Source organism: Pterocles gutturalis, unplaced genomic scaffold (genome assembly GCF_000699245.1).
Source record: "Pterocles gutturalis isolate BGI_N339 unplaced genomic scaffold, ASM69924v1 scaffold51567, whole genome shotgun sequence".
Lineage (NCBI taxonomy): Eukaryota > Metazoa > Chordata > Aves > Pterocliformes > Pteroclidae > Pterocles > Pterocles gutturalis.
In genome coordinates, this window is record NW_010109615.1 from 1 (window position 1) to 17,138 (window position 17,138).

The 17,138-nt window shown below is 40.7% G+C and overlaps 1 protein-coding gene across 1 annotated transcript; it reads left to right on the top strand.

Moving 5' to 3' along the window:
- Positions 1–6: 6 nt before the first annotated feature.
- FKBP14 (FK506 binding protein 14, 22 kDa) lies at positions 7–6,175 on the top strand (the record flags this gene model as incomplete). Its single annotated transcript, XM_010073031.1, has 4 exons — positions 7–158; positions 1,961–2,112; positions 4,554–4,681; positions 5,877–6,175. Coding segments are annotated over 4 exons (591 nt in total), but the record flags the coding sequence as incomplete, so codon positions are not given.
- Between the last annotated feature and the right edge of the window lie 10,963 nt (positions 6,176–17,138).

Sequence of the window (17,138 nt, forward strand, 5' to 3'; positions counted from 1 at the left end):
CTGGGCTGCGCGGGCGCGGCGCTGATCCCCGCGGCGGACGTGAAGGTGGAGGTGCTGCAGAAGCCGTTCATCTGCCACAGGAAGACTAAGTGGGGGGACATGATGCTGGTTCACTACGAGGGCTACTTGGAGAGGGATGGCTCCATGTTTCACTCCACGTAAGTAGCTCGCCTTCGGGCGGGCTGGCGGGTGAGCTGCGCGGGGATATATGTCTATATGCGTCTCTTTGTATTAATGTTAACGTGGGTGATCTCTTCTGGCAGTGCTGTCCTGAATCTGGGCCCCTCATAGTGGCCCGCAATCCATCTGCGAACGAGCTCTGTCAGGACTGTGTTGTTGAGGGCGGGTGGTTTTTTTAAATTGATTTTTAGAATTGCCCCTCCCTCCCAGAACGCCCAGCACTTGGGTTTCCCTGTGTGCAAGGAACAACAGCAATGCATGCATGTTCATAGCGTGCCCTACATGTTATTTGTTAGTGAATTAAAATAGCTTAAATAGCGCTGCACAGGCTTGTCAGTGGAACCGTTTCCACCGCAACCTGTTTTCAGAAAGTTTGGTTTGCCTTTATACTTCGACAGTAGAGGAAGCACTGTACAACAGTACAGCTGATCTCCTTTCCCAGATCGAGGATATAAAATAAATCTTATTTAGCTTTTGTTTTCTGGTTAGTCTAGAAAGTAGATCCATGTGTCATTTGTTAAAATATGGGGGTGTTATGCGTCCTCTTCTGCAATTAAGACACAGGTTTTGGTATATGATCTCAGCGCTTTAATTAAAGTCTTCTGCTATGCACGGATTTCTGCCTGGCTTCTAACTGCTAGGGGAGAAGTCTGCCTCTACCTTAAAAAAAATAAATTATGTATATCCTTCCACAACTGGCAGCACAATGACAGCTTTTCATTACTGGAACGGCATATCCTTCACCTGCCCAAACCAGACGAATCAACATAGCAGGGCCACAGCAATGCAAGTAGGAGGAAGAGCCAGAAATTCGAGGGAGTCTGCTAAGAGCCTGCAACGACTTGCTAATGTCTTTCCTGTAAAACATGAATGAAGTGTTAATAGTGGAGACAGCAAAATGCTCAAGTATCTGTAGGCTGTCTGAAGTCTACTTTTGTGGAACATTTTTTTTAAGAAAATAATGTTTTGCATGTTTATTCTCTTGCAGACAATTGAAACAAAAATCTTACTAATTTTCTCTTGTAGTTAACCTGCCTCTCTAAAAGGAGTTCTAGTGACACTCTTTTAAGTTTTTGCTGCTGACTAACTTCTGTAAGTGTTCTGTTTTCTTCTTAAGCACCTTTCCTGCATGACTCGTAAATAGAGCTTTTAAAATTCTGTATCTGTCAGTAGAGTTAAAGTAGTCCTGGTATACCACCTGGTTAAATTGGAAAAGGGGCTTGTCTGCCTTTTTTTAACTTAGTTTTGCATTTGTTTCTGTTTTTCTAGACTACTTGTTGTGTAGTTGTGGGTTAGTTGTTTTTTTTTTTTTTCCTAATGGCTCTTTTGGAAAAGATGTGGCTGTTTTTTCTAAACATGTTACAAGGTATATTGTAAACATGTTACAAGGTATATTGTAATCATGACCAAGCTGGTTTTTGAATTGCAATTTACCAAAGAATATGCATTGCTTTGAATGTAGATTTTTAAGTAGAAATGCATTCCTAGTCTGATCAGTTTCAAAGTGGAAATAGGTGATCAGGGAAGTGAAGGTGGGCATCCAGGTTGCTCAGTGTTGTCATAAACACACCATGTAGATGTTGTTTTATTTCTTTCCACTTATTAAGGAACCTTTCCATGCAAGGTGTAAGTTTTAAAGACTTTAGAAGTCTAGGTCTTTCATTTAAGAAATGCCATTGTGCCAAATAGAGTTGTGGAATATGCTCCCAAGATAGATACATCATCTGGGCCTTTTGTGGAACTCACTCTCTAAAGACTGTTTTATTTGGTTCATTTCCAGTCACAAGCATAACAATGGTCAGCCTATGTGGTTTACACTTGGCATAAGGGAAGCTATCAAAGGCTGGGACAGAGGTTTGAAGGACATGTGTGTGGGAGAGAAGCGGAAGCTAACTATTCCTCCAGCCCTTGCTTATGGAAAAGAAGGGAAAGGTAAAACAGCTGAAGTTCTTCCCTTACTTTAATTGTTTTTAATCTGTCTTTTACTGTTATTCTTGGCATAAGAGGCTGATTTAAATTAAATAAGAAAAATTGATGGAGTCAGGTGCTCTCTCACAAACTTGTTTTCTGCAGAAATAACCATTAAGTGGTTACATGGTGAATGCAGGGAAAAAAAACCAGGCTTTGATGCTAGCTGCTGTGCTGTATGTTCTGAGTGTCTTTTCTGTTAGTATTGTGCCCTGCTTTTTTTTTTTCTTGCCTTTTTTTCCTTTTTACAGTCAAGCTGGAAGTGGTTGCTTAGGTAACAGTTGGCTTTTTGGCTGTTGCATCTGTGTTTGTTGTAATACTTCATGAGTGTGCATGTGCAAGCCTCATTCTTGCTTGCAGGTTTCTTTTAGAACTCTAAGAAAATACCTGTAGTGGTGCCTAATCAGCTGATACAGTGAAAAGTCACTTTATTTCTCCATATAGGGACACTTAATTCTTTCCCTCTTCCAGCTATTTTCACTTTGGGCAGTGGTCCCCTCAGTTAACTTCTCTGAGCAATTATTAGGAATATTTTGTCGTGACAACAGTTATCACAAATGACCTGAGGTAATGCAAGGTTTCAAAGCAGAAAGGATGTATGTCTTGGAACATATAATCCTTGCTGCTACTGTCCTCTCCTGTTGATCTGAGACTGCTTTAGGCATGAGGGGTGTTTGCACATCTGTATCTTCTGGCAAGTAGGGATGAACACAGGCCAAGTAGCACTCACGTTACTTCATGCTAAGTAGTACGCCACACATACCGCATACTCCATACTCTCCTTTCATGAAAGTATCCTCTTAAAACATACTTTTCTAGAAGCCTTGGTTTGGTGTTCAAGAGATTGTATTAGAAATAATCCTGTTTCTAGCAGAGAACAGGAAACCTGTGGTGGTCAGTTAGTTGACTGTATGCAGGACAACTGTAAATTTTTCCACAAAAAGATATTACACGCGGCAGTGCTCATGTAGTCATCACAGGCCTAATTGCCTTGATTAATATGTAAAGCACTGCAGTTGTTCTTCAAAGACTTGCAAGCCTCACCTCTGTGTTTAGTGCAAGAAAGTTGGACAAGTAAACACTGTAAACTGCTGTTAAGAAATGATGACTTGTTTTAGGAAAACTTGGAAGTATTTGAACATAATTATGTTGCTGTTTTCAAATGATGCCCCTGAAGACAGAATTATTCAATTTTCTTCATACTTTCCTCTGAATGCACTTAATTTCACTAGCCTTCCACTTTGCTTGCCATCTGACTTGAATGATGAGTCAGATGCCTTTTTCTGTAACATTAAGAAAAATTACCTGTGTTCCAAACTCTAAGTAGGTCAAAGTATCCTGTGTTTCCAGAAGTTTCTGTATGTTTATTCACCCTAGAAATCTAAAGCCTGTTTGTTGCTGGAGCTCAGGGTGTATTCAACACCATAGCTCCAAAATAGTAGACATGGATTATTTTTTTCCCCTGTCTTCTCAAGGCACAGGAATACTTATTTGGGGTGCTACCATCCAATATCTATTTGGTCCTGTTCAGCCTCTTTATACATAAGGAGCAAAGTGGTGTGCTAAAAGGTCTTTGACGGTAGCTTCAGCCATCAGCATGAAGGCATATCGCATCACTGTAATAGCCAATGCCTGATAAACTGAAATCCTTGAGGGGTGATGGCACAGGGGGTGGTGGTCTTTGGCACTATTAGGAAATTATCAGTCTTCAGTTCACCTGCATCAAAAATGGCATGATGCCAACACACGTCTTCTGAGCAGGTTTATATACTTAGTTTCTGCTGTGTGTTTGGAAATAGCTCAGTGCTTTGTGTGGCAGTCCAGAGACAACTATGGGATACTGACAGCATTGCTGCCCTTCTGTCTTCAAGAAGAGTTTTTCCAGTGGCAGAATAGCAGGTACAGGTACCAGCTGTCAGTGGAGAGGAATTTGGAGACTGGTGGGATTATGGTGTATCAGGAGAACTGAACTGTCCTTTCTTGCTACTCTGTCCATCAGTCTTGGCTGTATGTTGTGGTAGTGGCCACCTGGCTAGCTGTACAGTCTCCTTCACTATTTTCCACTTTATCTGGCTCTGTCCATGAAAAAAAGATCTAAGAACGTCATCTGATGGACCTGTGATGATGATTGCTGAATGAGCTTGCCTCAACACATACTAGTCTCCCACAGAACTCACTGCGTCTAAAGTTGCATATGTGCTGAAAGGGCTGTTAAGGGTCCAGGCTACAGTCTGAAGTAGTTACAGTTATCACTGTTACAGATACTTACCCTTGTTAGTTCAAATTGCAGGATGCTTTGAAAGTAGTCAGGATTACTGGAACATTGCTCTGACACACATAGCTTTTGTATGGCCCTGAATATGTAGTTGTTTTTAACTTTTCTCCATGTTTACCATTTTGCGCAGGAAAAATTCCACCTGAGAGCACGCTGATTTTCAACATTGACCTTCTGGAAATTAGGAATGGACCAAGGTCTCATGAGTCATTCCAAGAGATGGATCTTAACGATGACTGGAAACTGTCCAAGCAAGAGGTGAGTGGGTTAACCTTCTTGTGATCATACCTAACAGGATGGGATAGTGGAAAGGGGGAGAGAAGCTTAACTTGATCTTGTTAGTGAAGTATCTAAACACAAGTTAGATTTTTAGCTACTACTGTGCACAGAGCAACTCTGTAAGCAGAATACGCACTACTTAAGAGTGGTTAAGGCAATTATTGGGCCATGTGCAGTACAGGTAACTAGGACTAATGACTTGTTAACATAACTACTCAACTGGTATGCCTGTCATTAATGGCAAGACACCCAAAAAGTCGTTGCTGGGTAGGTGCTCAGTCATTTGGGAAGGGTGACTCTCTGTTCTTCCTAATCTTTTGTACTGTGCATCAGACAGACAGTGTCAGTGAATTAGAAATGTAAGCAATGACCCTAACAAATGCCAGGATGGGAAATTAGTAAAACAGACCTGAAACATGGCCCATTTGTCTTGCTGTTAACAGTCCACTGTTACAGTTCTTGTTATACAAGTGGTATCTGTTTAACAGGTGGCTGTGTTGGTATTGATATTCTTGTAGAAGGCTCTGCAATTCAGAACACTTGAGATCTCAATAGTTAAACCTGAAACTCAGGAAAAATAATCTGGTGTTGCTCAAAACACTGCTTACCATTAGTAGCTAGCTTAGTGTAAATAACTGTTCCACTAGTCTGTTTAAAATTTACATTGAATCTTTTTACCTCAAAATTTTGAGATGTCTAGAAATAAATCTTTAATGTAATTCCTAACAGAGCAGCAAACACTGACATTGTGGACAGATTTCTGTATATTTTTGGGGTGGCTATTTACATCTACTGGTTTGTCAAAGTGCTAGGATGTGAAAAATTTGTTTGGGTATCTGACCGGCTGGTAGCTAATAACTTCTGCCTAGCTATCCATAGTTTACTGTATAGACATCAGATGACAGGTTTTCCTGGCTCATTTTTCTGTCAGATACCATAAAGGTATGGTGACTGATTCGCTAGTTTTACTGTTGCTTATATTATTAAGAGTCTTTCATCACTAAACGGGGCTGCAGAATCAGTCAGACAAGCATTATTCTGGCAGTGGCATGGGAAGGAAGGTAGGTATCTACTGTCTAATGCTACCATCCTGAACATAGTGGCCCTCTCTTATGCTATAGTAAGCAATTCTTCATAAGGCTAAAATCATTAACTCTCACCTTTTGTCTAATAGGTGAAAATTTACTTGAAGAAAGAATTTGAAAAGCATGGAGCAGTGGTAAATGACACCCAGCATGATGCTTTGGTTGAAGATATATTTGATAAAGAAGATGAAGACAGTGATGGGTTTATATCTGCAAGGGAATTTACTTACAAGCATGATGAACTGTAGAAAAGGGTGGCATAACTTTTTTTACATCAGTGGCAGTGACTTAGACGGTCTTAATTCTATGTTTTGGAGTTGACTGCTGATGTTGGCAAAGAAACACTTTGTTTATGTAAAAGAGAATTTCTGTTCATTATGTACAAATATTTTAAACTATTTTAAAGTATGAAAATGTACCTCCTTTTATGCAGAAAAGACTTGCACATCAGTGTTTTTTACATTTTGTATTAACTTATTTTTAGAAATGAAACAAACTTTCCAGTTATCAAACATTGTGAAAATCAGAATCCAGTTCCATGCCTTTCTGTGATTTGTTTGTGTTAAGATCACTTTCAGCGAGTCCGTTATGTATAACTTCTAGTCTGTGGCTTAGTGACTTGACCTTTCTTCTTGTGTGTCACCGCTTAAAAAGAGATGTGCTGACCTTGCTTTTTTTTCTGCAGATTTTTAAAAGATACACTAGAAGGCATCAGCATCTCTTTATACAGCTGAGAAACTGATACAAAGCTGAATGAGAAGAATGACTATCCTGTGCTGATTTTGCACTTCTAAAAGGAGAGTGTTACCAACAGTGCCAATAATTGTCTGCATTTTTATTTAAATAATGTGAACAAAGCAGGAGTTAAATGTCAGACTTTCACTTTTAATGTCAGCAACATTCTAGGAGATGTCTGTAATTTTGAAAATAGCAAGTTATGCTGCAGTGCAGAGGTGGTGTCCTTTACATATAGACATTTGTTTTGAAACTGGGAGCTTGCATTCATGAAGAAAGATCATACCTTCTCCCAAGTTCTGAATGAGATCTTGAGCAAAATATTACAAGTCTGAAGTTTTTCCCATTTGCTGATCAGTATGGCCTGAAGAAAAATTTGCATTGGCTTGCCTGCTTTGCAACTGCCTGAGGTGCAGAACTTGTTTCATCGTTGCCCCCTTGCAGTATTTTCACAAGTAGCACATAAGTTATGTGAATTTTAAATAATAAAGTGACTTTTTAGAAAAATGGAGGCATGAGGTAAATGTTCCAGTGCTGTATCTTTCCAGAGGTGGAGATCATGAGGATTTTGACTTCCTCTCCAGAAACAGTTCAAACAAACACAAAATGAAGAAACATTTTGCAGTTGTCTGTGGTTTCTTACATGAGAGGGCAAAGTATCTCAGGCAAGGAATTAGCCTGTATCCTGGTATTGCTAACATATGTGTCTTTGAACACAGTATTTTACTTGAAAAATGTTGCTGAAGGCTATGTAGGGACACAAAGCAAACCCAGTTGCAATGGAAATTGCTGCATTGTATGAATCCTTAACTATTGTCAAGGCAGACTTTGCATTCAAGGTTCTCAATGCCATAGATCCAGCTGTTTTCCCTGCCACCTAGTGTTGAAAGTATTAAAGACTACTTTATTAAACAGAGTTCAGCTGCTTATGGACATTACAGATTGCTGTCAATAGTGACTGTTTTGAGAGGGGAGGAAAAAAAAAGTGTAAGTGAAGGTATGCAGTAGTGTGTGTTTTGTTTTTATTCCAGCATCTGGCATTTTGTGGCTGATGGGCCTACATGATATGCAAGTGTGGCCACATTTTGTTTTCAGTAACCTTTAGGTCTTTTTCCTTAATGATGCCATGTAGTTTTCTTGAACCCGTTTATCCTTTTGCTTCCATAATGTTCTATGGCAATGAGTTTCACAGTAGAACAGTGTAGGAAAATATTTCCCTTTGTTTTTAGGCTTGTTGCATGTCCTGGTTCTTATATTGTGAGGAAGAAATGAATTATCACTACCTATTTATTTCTTCTTGCCGGTCATGATTTTGCATAATTTAGGAAAACTAAGCTTACCCCACTTCAGCTCTCCCAAGGTTGCTTGCATGTTCTTTTCTAGGTGTCTTGATTTCCCCTACCATCACCAGAATGCTAGGCACCTGGGGGCAACTCATTACATGTGTATTGTTAGGTTGTTTTGGGATAGATGCCTTATCAAATAGTTTCCTGTCTTTCTCCATTGACTACAGGGGGAGCCTAGGCCAAGAAGAGCTAGTAGGATATGAGGCTGACCCTTAAGGCAATCTTGCCTAGGATGTGGGAACTGGCAGGTACCCAGCCAACAAAGGGGGAAATACTGCATGTGTGCAGCTGGAAAGAGCAGAACTGAGCCTTGTGTCGGGTCTATCAGGGTTTTAGATGATTGATTGCCATGTTTGGCTTGTTCTCTGAACATCTGGTTGGAGAATGCATAAAAGCATAAAATAAAACTTGTTCCACATTACTGACCAAATATATAAAAAGTTAAGCTTAAATACTGGGGTGACAGTATGTGCCTTCAGTAAGGGCCAACTGTTGTTTCCTTTGTATTAAATAGGAGTTTGGTGAATGCTGTGAAATGTACAGATGCATTATCTTCTCCTTGGATTTTTAAAGCATGTCATAATAATAACTTTCAGTGAACGTGCAGTTAATTTGTTAATGCCAGCAGAGTATGAAAGCTGCAGAACCAAGATGCTTTATTTATTGTTGTGTGTAGGTTTATGCCAGATGAGTGGATGGTTTTTGTTCTTTGTGCTTTTCTTGGTAGCTGTGTTTAAATTTCTGAAACTGAACTGAAAAAAAAATTCAAAAGTGCAGAATCAGCAGCAGATTTGAGAAGCCACTTCAATTTTATTGCTGTTTGCTATTGTTACAGTCCTGTGAAGATGAAGGGGTTTCTTAGGTAGAAATAGCAGTTGCGGGGCATACTGCTGCAGTGCTAGCAGGAGCCAGCTAGCTGCGTGCAGGACAGCAGAGGCAGGCAGCTGCCTGTCCGGCGAGGGGAGGAGGTATATTAGAACTTACGTGGCACTCAGCACCATTTTGGCTTGCATGCTGTGAAGTGAAAGGTGTATTTCCCCTGAAGAAATAAACCCTCACTGTGTGTCTGTAAAGCACAGCACTTGAAAAAGTGAAGAGGGCTCAAAACAGAGCACTTTCCTCCTGTAGCTTATAGCCTTCTTCATACATTTCTTGTTGGTTTGTGGTTATGTGGGAAAATATGTACTGATGGTTTTTTAGAACTGTAGCCTGTCATTCACAGCTACTACCTAGCAATTGCAGTGGGAGTTGCTGCCTTCTGTAGGTACAGAAGCAGCCTTCAGAGCTTGTTTTACTTAAAAATTCTTTATACACAATGCAATGACACAAGAAAGCTTTTGGCAAAGCTTCAGGAATGGTGCTTATGGTCTGAAATGTTTTTTAAAGCTTTTTTTCTTTCAGATCAACTGACAAGGCAAACAGTGTTGAAAATGAAGGAATCACTTTATTGGGTCTTAAATCTTTTGCTTTTCCCTACCATATGTCCTTGTACTGCCAGCAACATCCCCAGTATAGCGGTATTTTGATAAGTACTGTATGTGACAGTCATAAAATTGCAGCGTTAAGTACATACTGAACAAACTGCTACCATGGTTGTTTCTTCATGATATTGAGAACAAAAATTATCCATAGCATGCTTCCTGAGTACTTCAGTGTAAAAATAGGTGGGTCAGCCTTTAAATTACAATTGTCTTTGTTGTACGTGCTCCCTACACACCATCATTTCTGCTGTTAGATCTGAGGTGGTCTCTCTCTTGATCCAGAAATCCCAGTTTCAGATGGCAGGCGAGTATCAGCAGGATGGGGAGAGCTCATTGCTTTGAGGCATTCCAGGAAAAGGAGCAAAGCCTAGGGGAAATGTTGTGAGAGAGAGAGGAAGTATGCAGAGCAATATGAGAAATGCAAAAGATTTTGCTTCCTAGATCCTTTGGCATCTGCTTACTTGGAAGAAAGAATGGTGGCAGCCAGCCACTGATGTAGTTGCTGCAAATAATAAGGCTGGTTCCTGATCTGACTTTGATAAGAAATCGCTGCTTCAGCCAGGTTCTATATAGATTTTTACTCTTACAGTAAAGTTTAAATTCACACTTCCAAGGTCCATTAAAGAATATTCAGAATAGGTATGTTGAGTTTGCTTCTTAAAAATACATTGGCCTCATCATAGAGCTTTTGCAAAAAAAACCCAAACCAACACAAAAAACCCCAAAACCCACCACTGAAAACCCTTCATTTGTCTTCAACAGTGAATTGTTTTTGGTAACAGGAAATAAACAAAAACTGCTTATATTTGTATAATCCTGGATAATTTTAGCCTCTCTTAAAAGTTAATCGTAATGCTTACGTTCTGTGCCCTAGTTTTCTCCTAGTACATAGGAAAAACAACTCTCTGACAAAATAAGGAACTTTCTTTCGCTATCCTGCTTCTGTTTTCACACTTGTGCTTGATTATGTCAACAGTTTCACACAAGAAATGTAATTTAAAAGCTTAGTAGGAAGCTATGTATCTGTATATACAGAGACAAGGACCTTTGTTATCAGCTCTCCCAGCCTGGAGGGGATTCAGATGGAGCCTCCTCCTGTGTCACATTTCTTCCTTCTAGAAGGTTCTGTTCCAAAAGCAGGCTGGTTTAGCTCGGGGTTGTACCTGGTTAGGAGCTGTATGGTATTTCTGTTCTCTTGAATGATGTAAAAAAACGAGGACCTTGGTTTAGCTGAGGAATTTGCCATAAAGATAGAGGACAGTTTGAAACGTGTCAGGTAAGTAATGTTGCGCAAGTTTTCTGAAGACCATGTTCTTGATGGAGGGCTGGAGTTTGTTCACAGGGATTTTTTTTTTTTTTTTTTTTTTTGCATATAATTGCTCTGCATCTCCATTAGGTAAACAATGAACAAACTCGCTTTTAAAATATTAGGATCTCACTGTGGAAATCTAGTGGAGCCAACTCTTCAGAGCTACCCAGATCCCGCTTATGTTTTCCTCTAAAAAATCTGAGGCTGATGCTAACTACCATTAAGAGCTGTTCTTCATATTAGATACAATGCTTCTAGCTTGTGTCATGACCTGCTTAAGGAGATTAAATGATGCAGAACAATTGATTCCTCATCTGGGAGTCAGACTGAAAGCATTAAATCAATCCTGTCCTCTTACGTTTTATTGCCATTGAAATTTCTTCAAAGCAGCTGATGTTTTCTCTTCTGCCTCTTTCCCCAAATAGTGAGCTAGGTAATACCTATTTATTTTGTGTGCTTGGGCTGCTGTCTCTCTGAGAGTAGGTAGGACAGCCTAGCTCTGGTCTCTCTAATCTGCTGGGCTATACCTTTAGAGAACAGGTTTTAATTCCATAAATACAATGCAACATGGTTTTGGTGACCCTGTGTCCATCTCTGACTATGGAATCTATAGGGCTATAGCTAACAGGCTAATCGTAGATTCAAGAAAATTATGACCTGCTGGATTTTACTCTTAGCAATGCTGACCACACTACTTAGAGGTAAGACTAGTGATATTCCTTGCTTTTAACAGAAAGTGGGAATTTACATTTGCAGACAGTATTTCAGCCCTTATGTGCTGTCATGTCCTCCATTGCTATTGTCACTATTATTAGTTGGGTTAAAACCTGGGCTTAACATGGTCACATGGATGTTGTGATGTAGACTTGCACTCTGAAATAATTCAACACTCTGCCTGTGCAAAACTCAGTCTGAAGCAAAGCTCCCAGACACGTGCTCATCTTGCAGCTGACAAATGAGCACAAACTGCAATGGGAGCACGTCAGGAGCAGAAATGGCCAATGCTCCTGTTCATTTGGTACCAGATCCTGTTACTGCTAACCTGAGCCAAGTCCAGCTCACCAGGGCACCCTTTCCAAACAGCCCCAAACAGCCATTCCCCCAGGGGTGGGGCTGTGTGAAGGCAGGCTGGTGAGCTGGGCTCTAGGACACCAGACCTCTGCTGGCATTGAACCTTCACGCCTCCTCCTGGAGCAGGCGGCAGCGGGAGAGCAGGTCAGGGACCTGTTGGTGCCTCTGGACAAGGCCATTTATGTAAATGTGGGCTCTTTTAGGACAGAGACACTCACTTGTAGACATTTTTAACAATATATTTTTTCCTATCCTTTTGGAAGTACAGGAGCCAAAAGGACTTTGTTTTATTTTACTTTGAAGTATTTCTCTTATCAGAGGTCCCTTCCCACCTGCAGCTATCTACCACTTCCATGAAAAAGGAAAATGACTTAATCATTCAGGGTTTGTGGGTTGGTTTGGTTTGGGTTTTTTTGGTTTCTTTTGGAGGCAGGACTACTTAAAATAATTTAAAAACAAAACAAAACAAGACTGACCAAGTTTTAAGTCTCCTGAAAAGTGGAATATTGGAAAATGCTGAAATGCTTCAGCAAAAACATCCATAGGCTAGGAAGGACATGCCACTGCTCACAGCTCCCAGTGTCTCTGTTGCATATGGGAGGAGAAAAAAGGTTGCCGACACATGCCTAACTTTTTAAATGTACTCAGCAGACCTGTTGCTGTGGTAACAACTGAGAAGACACTAACCTCCGTTGAATGAGTGCTATTTGCACTGCACCAGATGGCTGATAAATCCTGTAGTGGCATTTTCTGTCCGTTGTGTTACTGTCTGACTTTTCTCTAAGTGCTGTGATTTAATTTGCAGCAATTTACACATAGATTATTCAGACATGACATGCTAATATAAAATATAAAGCTGTTCCAGGTATGCAGTCACTTTAATGAACTCCTGTATCACCTGCTTAACATCAGAAGTGTTTTTTGTCTTATGTATTGATGTTCCAGCTGTTGCAATTTTATGAATAATGCTAAGTTGAGAAAAACCGTGCTTGAATTTTAATATAATTTTAGTAAGGGTAACTATATAGCACATAGCTACTATAGCACATTTCTTGCAGAGGGAAGTGAGACACCTTTTCCAGTTCATCAGTCTGCTACAAGCATTTCTGTACAGGCAGCATCGTAACAGTGGAAGCATACATGAAGATTAAACAGGATCATTGCATAAAAAAGTAAAGCTCTTGTCTCCGTATTTTCTGCATCTTTGTTGTCATTACCAGCTTATCTTCTCAGGATGACAGATTTCCTTCTTCCACCTGCTTTGACTATTTATTATGAGTCTTAAGCTATTGTCAAGTGTTTTAGCCTTATTGTTGCACAGATGCTGTTCTAACACTAAAAAAGCTCCAGGCTCACAGGCTTTATAAGCCAATAATAATAAATGTGGCTTGTGATACCTTTCAGAGTTATGAAAATAAGTATGCTATCACAGGTTACTGTAAATTAAAACAAGGAAAATTAGAAAATTTATTAAAATAAAAAAGCATCATTCTGCTACAAGCAAATCCAACCATTACTCCAGAAAAAGGCAACCTTTCTGAATGGGCAATGGAGCGGCTCAGTGGTGTGGTTCAGCACTGTGCCTGACAGGTTTCTGACACTGAGGGTAACTGCAGCATGCCTGGAGTCCTGGCAGCATGCTGTCTTCTGTCCTTGTGACATTGGATAAGCAGTTGTGTTCTATTATGTCACTTGTGTAATGGAGAAATGAATCACTTTCTGTGGTGCATGTGTAAGAGCTCAGCATCCAAGCCTGCCATTGTGCCTGCAATGACATATTATGTAAGCTGCAGCCATTTCCATAGATCCATCTTCAGTGGTATAATTGGACAAAGGGGCTGCAGCCAGGATTTCTCCTATCTTTTTCATTTTGAACATTCACTGAGCCCAGGAGGTGACATCTTCCCATCAGAGTATTGCACCTGCCACCCTCTTTCTTTGTTATGGGCAAAGCCACCTTTAGTGTGGGAGAAGTACTCCTAATTCTCCCCTCTAGTCTCCTGACTGCATAAAAAACCCAGACCACCCAAGTACCATTGATAGTTTTTGCTCTTTAGATTTGTTCTATGACATCAGTTGAATTTACTGACCTATGGTGTAACTATTACCTTGGGGTCTCGCAGGGTTTTTCCATGTTACTAACTCTTCCGTATGTAAGTTTTTTTTGTTCCTATAACTCACTGTAAGAGGAATCATTTAAGTTTAGTGGGATGCCCTTATGGGTATAGACTTAGAATTCTGACTTAGCAGCAACCAGGTACATGTATTCTGCATAACCCCAGTTTATCTGATTTTTAGGTACTCCATATCAGTGCTCCACCAGAGACAATAAGACTAAGACAATGGCTTGAAATAACAAAATGAATACCAGCAAAAGGGCTTTACTGGCTGCACTACCCCTTCACCAAAATCAATATTACATTTTTTAATATAATTCCAACAGTTAGATGGTCTTTTTTACCATCTGCATTAAGCCAAATTCTCTCCTAAACACTGCTGAGAAAACTAGTTCCATCAGTTGCATGCTTGCATGGCTGCTGTCTTGAACTTGCAGAGGAAAGTATTTTGGAAATGATGAATCAAAGATTAGTGCTGCAGTGTCTTGAGGATTTTTGGGTACTAATTCTGGTGAATAGGCTTTGATCTCCAACTCAGGAGCTGTTTAAAGAAGAACAAAAATAAACTGTAACTTAAGCTATGTGTTGCTGTGTTTGCCTTTGGTCTCTTCATTTCACAGATAAAACATGGAACAAAGGTTCTTTGAAGTTCTCTTTTCCAAAGATGTGTCCTTCCTGGTCTCCTTCTCTGGTGTTGCATCCCACTGGAAACTCATCTTTTACAGGAGAAAAAAACATTTTTTAATACCCGTAAGTTCTGCTGTTATGTTATTAAAGACAAAGAGCAAATAACAATAGAGAAGCATTGTGGGTTTGTCCTAATTATTATAACTTTGTATTTTCTGTTTATGCAGCGATCTCCATTCAAAGATTTCAAAGATGCAGCTGTAAGTGCTCTGCCCATTTCATGTATGAGGTAATTTAATTGCTGTGAAGTTAAAAAATTTATCCAAAGCCAAGCAGCAAGCTTATGGCAGAACAACATACACCCCAGACTCTCTTAATTCCCAGGACCATGCTCTTACCACTCATCCTTGCTGCTTTACACAGTTCATGACAGCTTACACAGAAAGGAGGCACCAAAGACTTCTGTGTTGCCAGTAAGTAATCATTCTGTAGACAGTCTAATAATTCTTAGGTAGATTATACTCAGCCATAATCATCTCCAGTGTAATTAGAAATACACTTAGTCATCTAAGTGAGCATAATATGGGTAATGTAAGTCATGTGTTATAGGATATAATTTAACCCCCCTTTTAAATTGCACCTGCTCTTTTCATCGCCTATCTTTCTGGTTCTAAGAAGCAAGCTGCATATGACGCAGTTCATCCTTGATGTAACTCCAGAGCAAGGAATTTGGGTTGTTATGTTCAACTGAAGTTGTTACAGTTGGTAGAAACTCCTCAGCTTTTCAGTGATTCAAATCACCTTTCAGTTAGATATTTGGAGCAGGAGATATCCAGACTTTTTTCTGTTGCAAAACACATTGAACTGTAATTCTGATGACAGCAAACTGATAGCAGAGAAAAACACAGATCATGCTTAAAATACATAATGCAAGATCTCAGACTATGAAGGGCTCCATGTTGCTAGTGAGCAACCCTGCTCTTTAATCCAAAGCATTGAGCCCAAGTAATGACTTCTAAATTAGTCCCTATTCAGGTTACTGATATACCCCCAAAACGTGCAGATGCCACAATATTTCACATTCACTGAGATTTAGACTGGGAACAGCAAATTATTTTCTCTTTTTGTTATATAATGAAGCTGCAACTTCTGGTCTGCAATTAAGTTTGACGGCAACAGTGTCCAAAGCTTATCCATAATTTCTGAACACCTGCAGACCCATGGATCCTTCTGCTGCTTGTGGTGACGAGAGGAAATTCTTTTTGCCGCATACAGTTCCAGGATTTTTCCTTCTAAATTTTCTTTTCATGTAGGGTCCCATATGCAAATTCTGCCTGGATTTTTGTTTTTCTTTTGCCGGATTACTAAACTAGGTCTACTGATCTAATAAGCAGTGGGATATTTAAGTGATTCCTTGATTCCTGCCTGGTAGGATTATATGACATGTAGTACTAACTGAAATTTGGAGTGACTATCAATCCTGTGCTTTTTCATAGAATCATAGAATGGTTTGGGTTGAAAGGGACCTTAAAGATCATCTAGCTCCAAACCCCTGCCATGGGCAAAGACACCTTCCACTAGACCATGTTACCAGTGGCAACTGATTCTGCAGACGTGTTAGGCTGGCTTGGCCTAGGTTAATGAATTAGGCTCCTGAAGAGAAATAGGAAGAAAAGCAAATATCCTGAGGAACCCAACCCTGACCACCCACTTGTGCAGCACTATGGAGGACATGCTGATAGGGTGCTTCCAGGTAATTAGTTCTGCTGGCAGAAAGCATTAAACCCTGTGAAACGAGGCAATAGCTAAGAACAAACCTCTTGGACTTAGGTACAAAGCTCTTTATAGTTTTCTATATTTTCTCTGCCTTCCCCAACTTGTGCACACCAACCTAACATACCTGCTCTTACGCTGAAACGCTCTCGTTTTTAATGCTCTTTGTTCTCTCTACTGGCTCATCCTTCCCTTTATGACTTCCTCCCCAGCTTCCTTCCCATCTTCCCACCAAAGACACTTGGCAGCCTCTTTTCCACACAGAGTGTCTGGTCTGAGGCAGGCATTGGTGGAGTGTGCAGCAAGGTTCCTCTCCTTGAAGACAAAGATAGAAACGTACACGTGCTGCCTCACACCAGGAAACCCTGTTTGTTTTCCTAAACCAGAGCAGTTTAACTGGGTAGCCGGGGACTTGCACGATTACACCTGGCAGTGAAACTGTTTTCACCTCTGTATGGATGCCCAGGTTGTGCGCTGAGGATGAGCACCCAGGACAGTCCCATGTGCGCGAGTTTGGCGAATGGAGCAGGCCTCCGTCCCCAGGCGCCACGGCCAAGGCATGCTGTGCTCTGCACGGGGCCTCGCAGGGACAGTCGGTGCCACACTGCCCTGGGCCTGGCGGTGCTTGGTGCTCTTGCACCTGAAGAGCTGAGAGCTCCCCAGGGGTGCAGCCGCTGGGGAGGCAGGAGCCCGCTGTGATGCTTCACACGTGGCCAGCGGAGAAGTCCCCAGCTGTGAGGTCACCCCCTCAGCTGTGTGAAGCTTGGTGGTATCCTTATCCGGCGGTCAGCAGCCGCGCTTTAAATCACCTGCTTTGCTTTCTAGACTGTGTGTGACACAGAGGAACACAAGTCACCCCTCCAACTACGTGACTAAACCCGAATGAACGAGA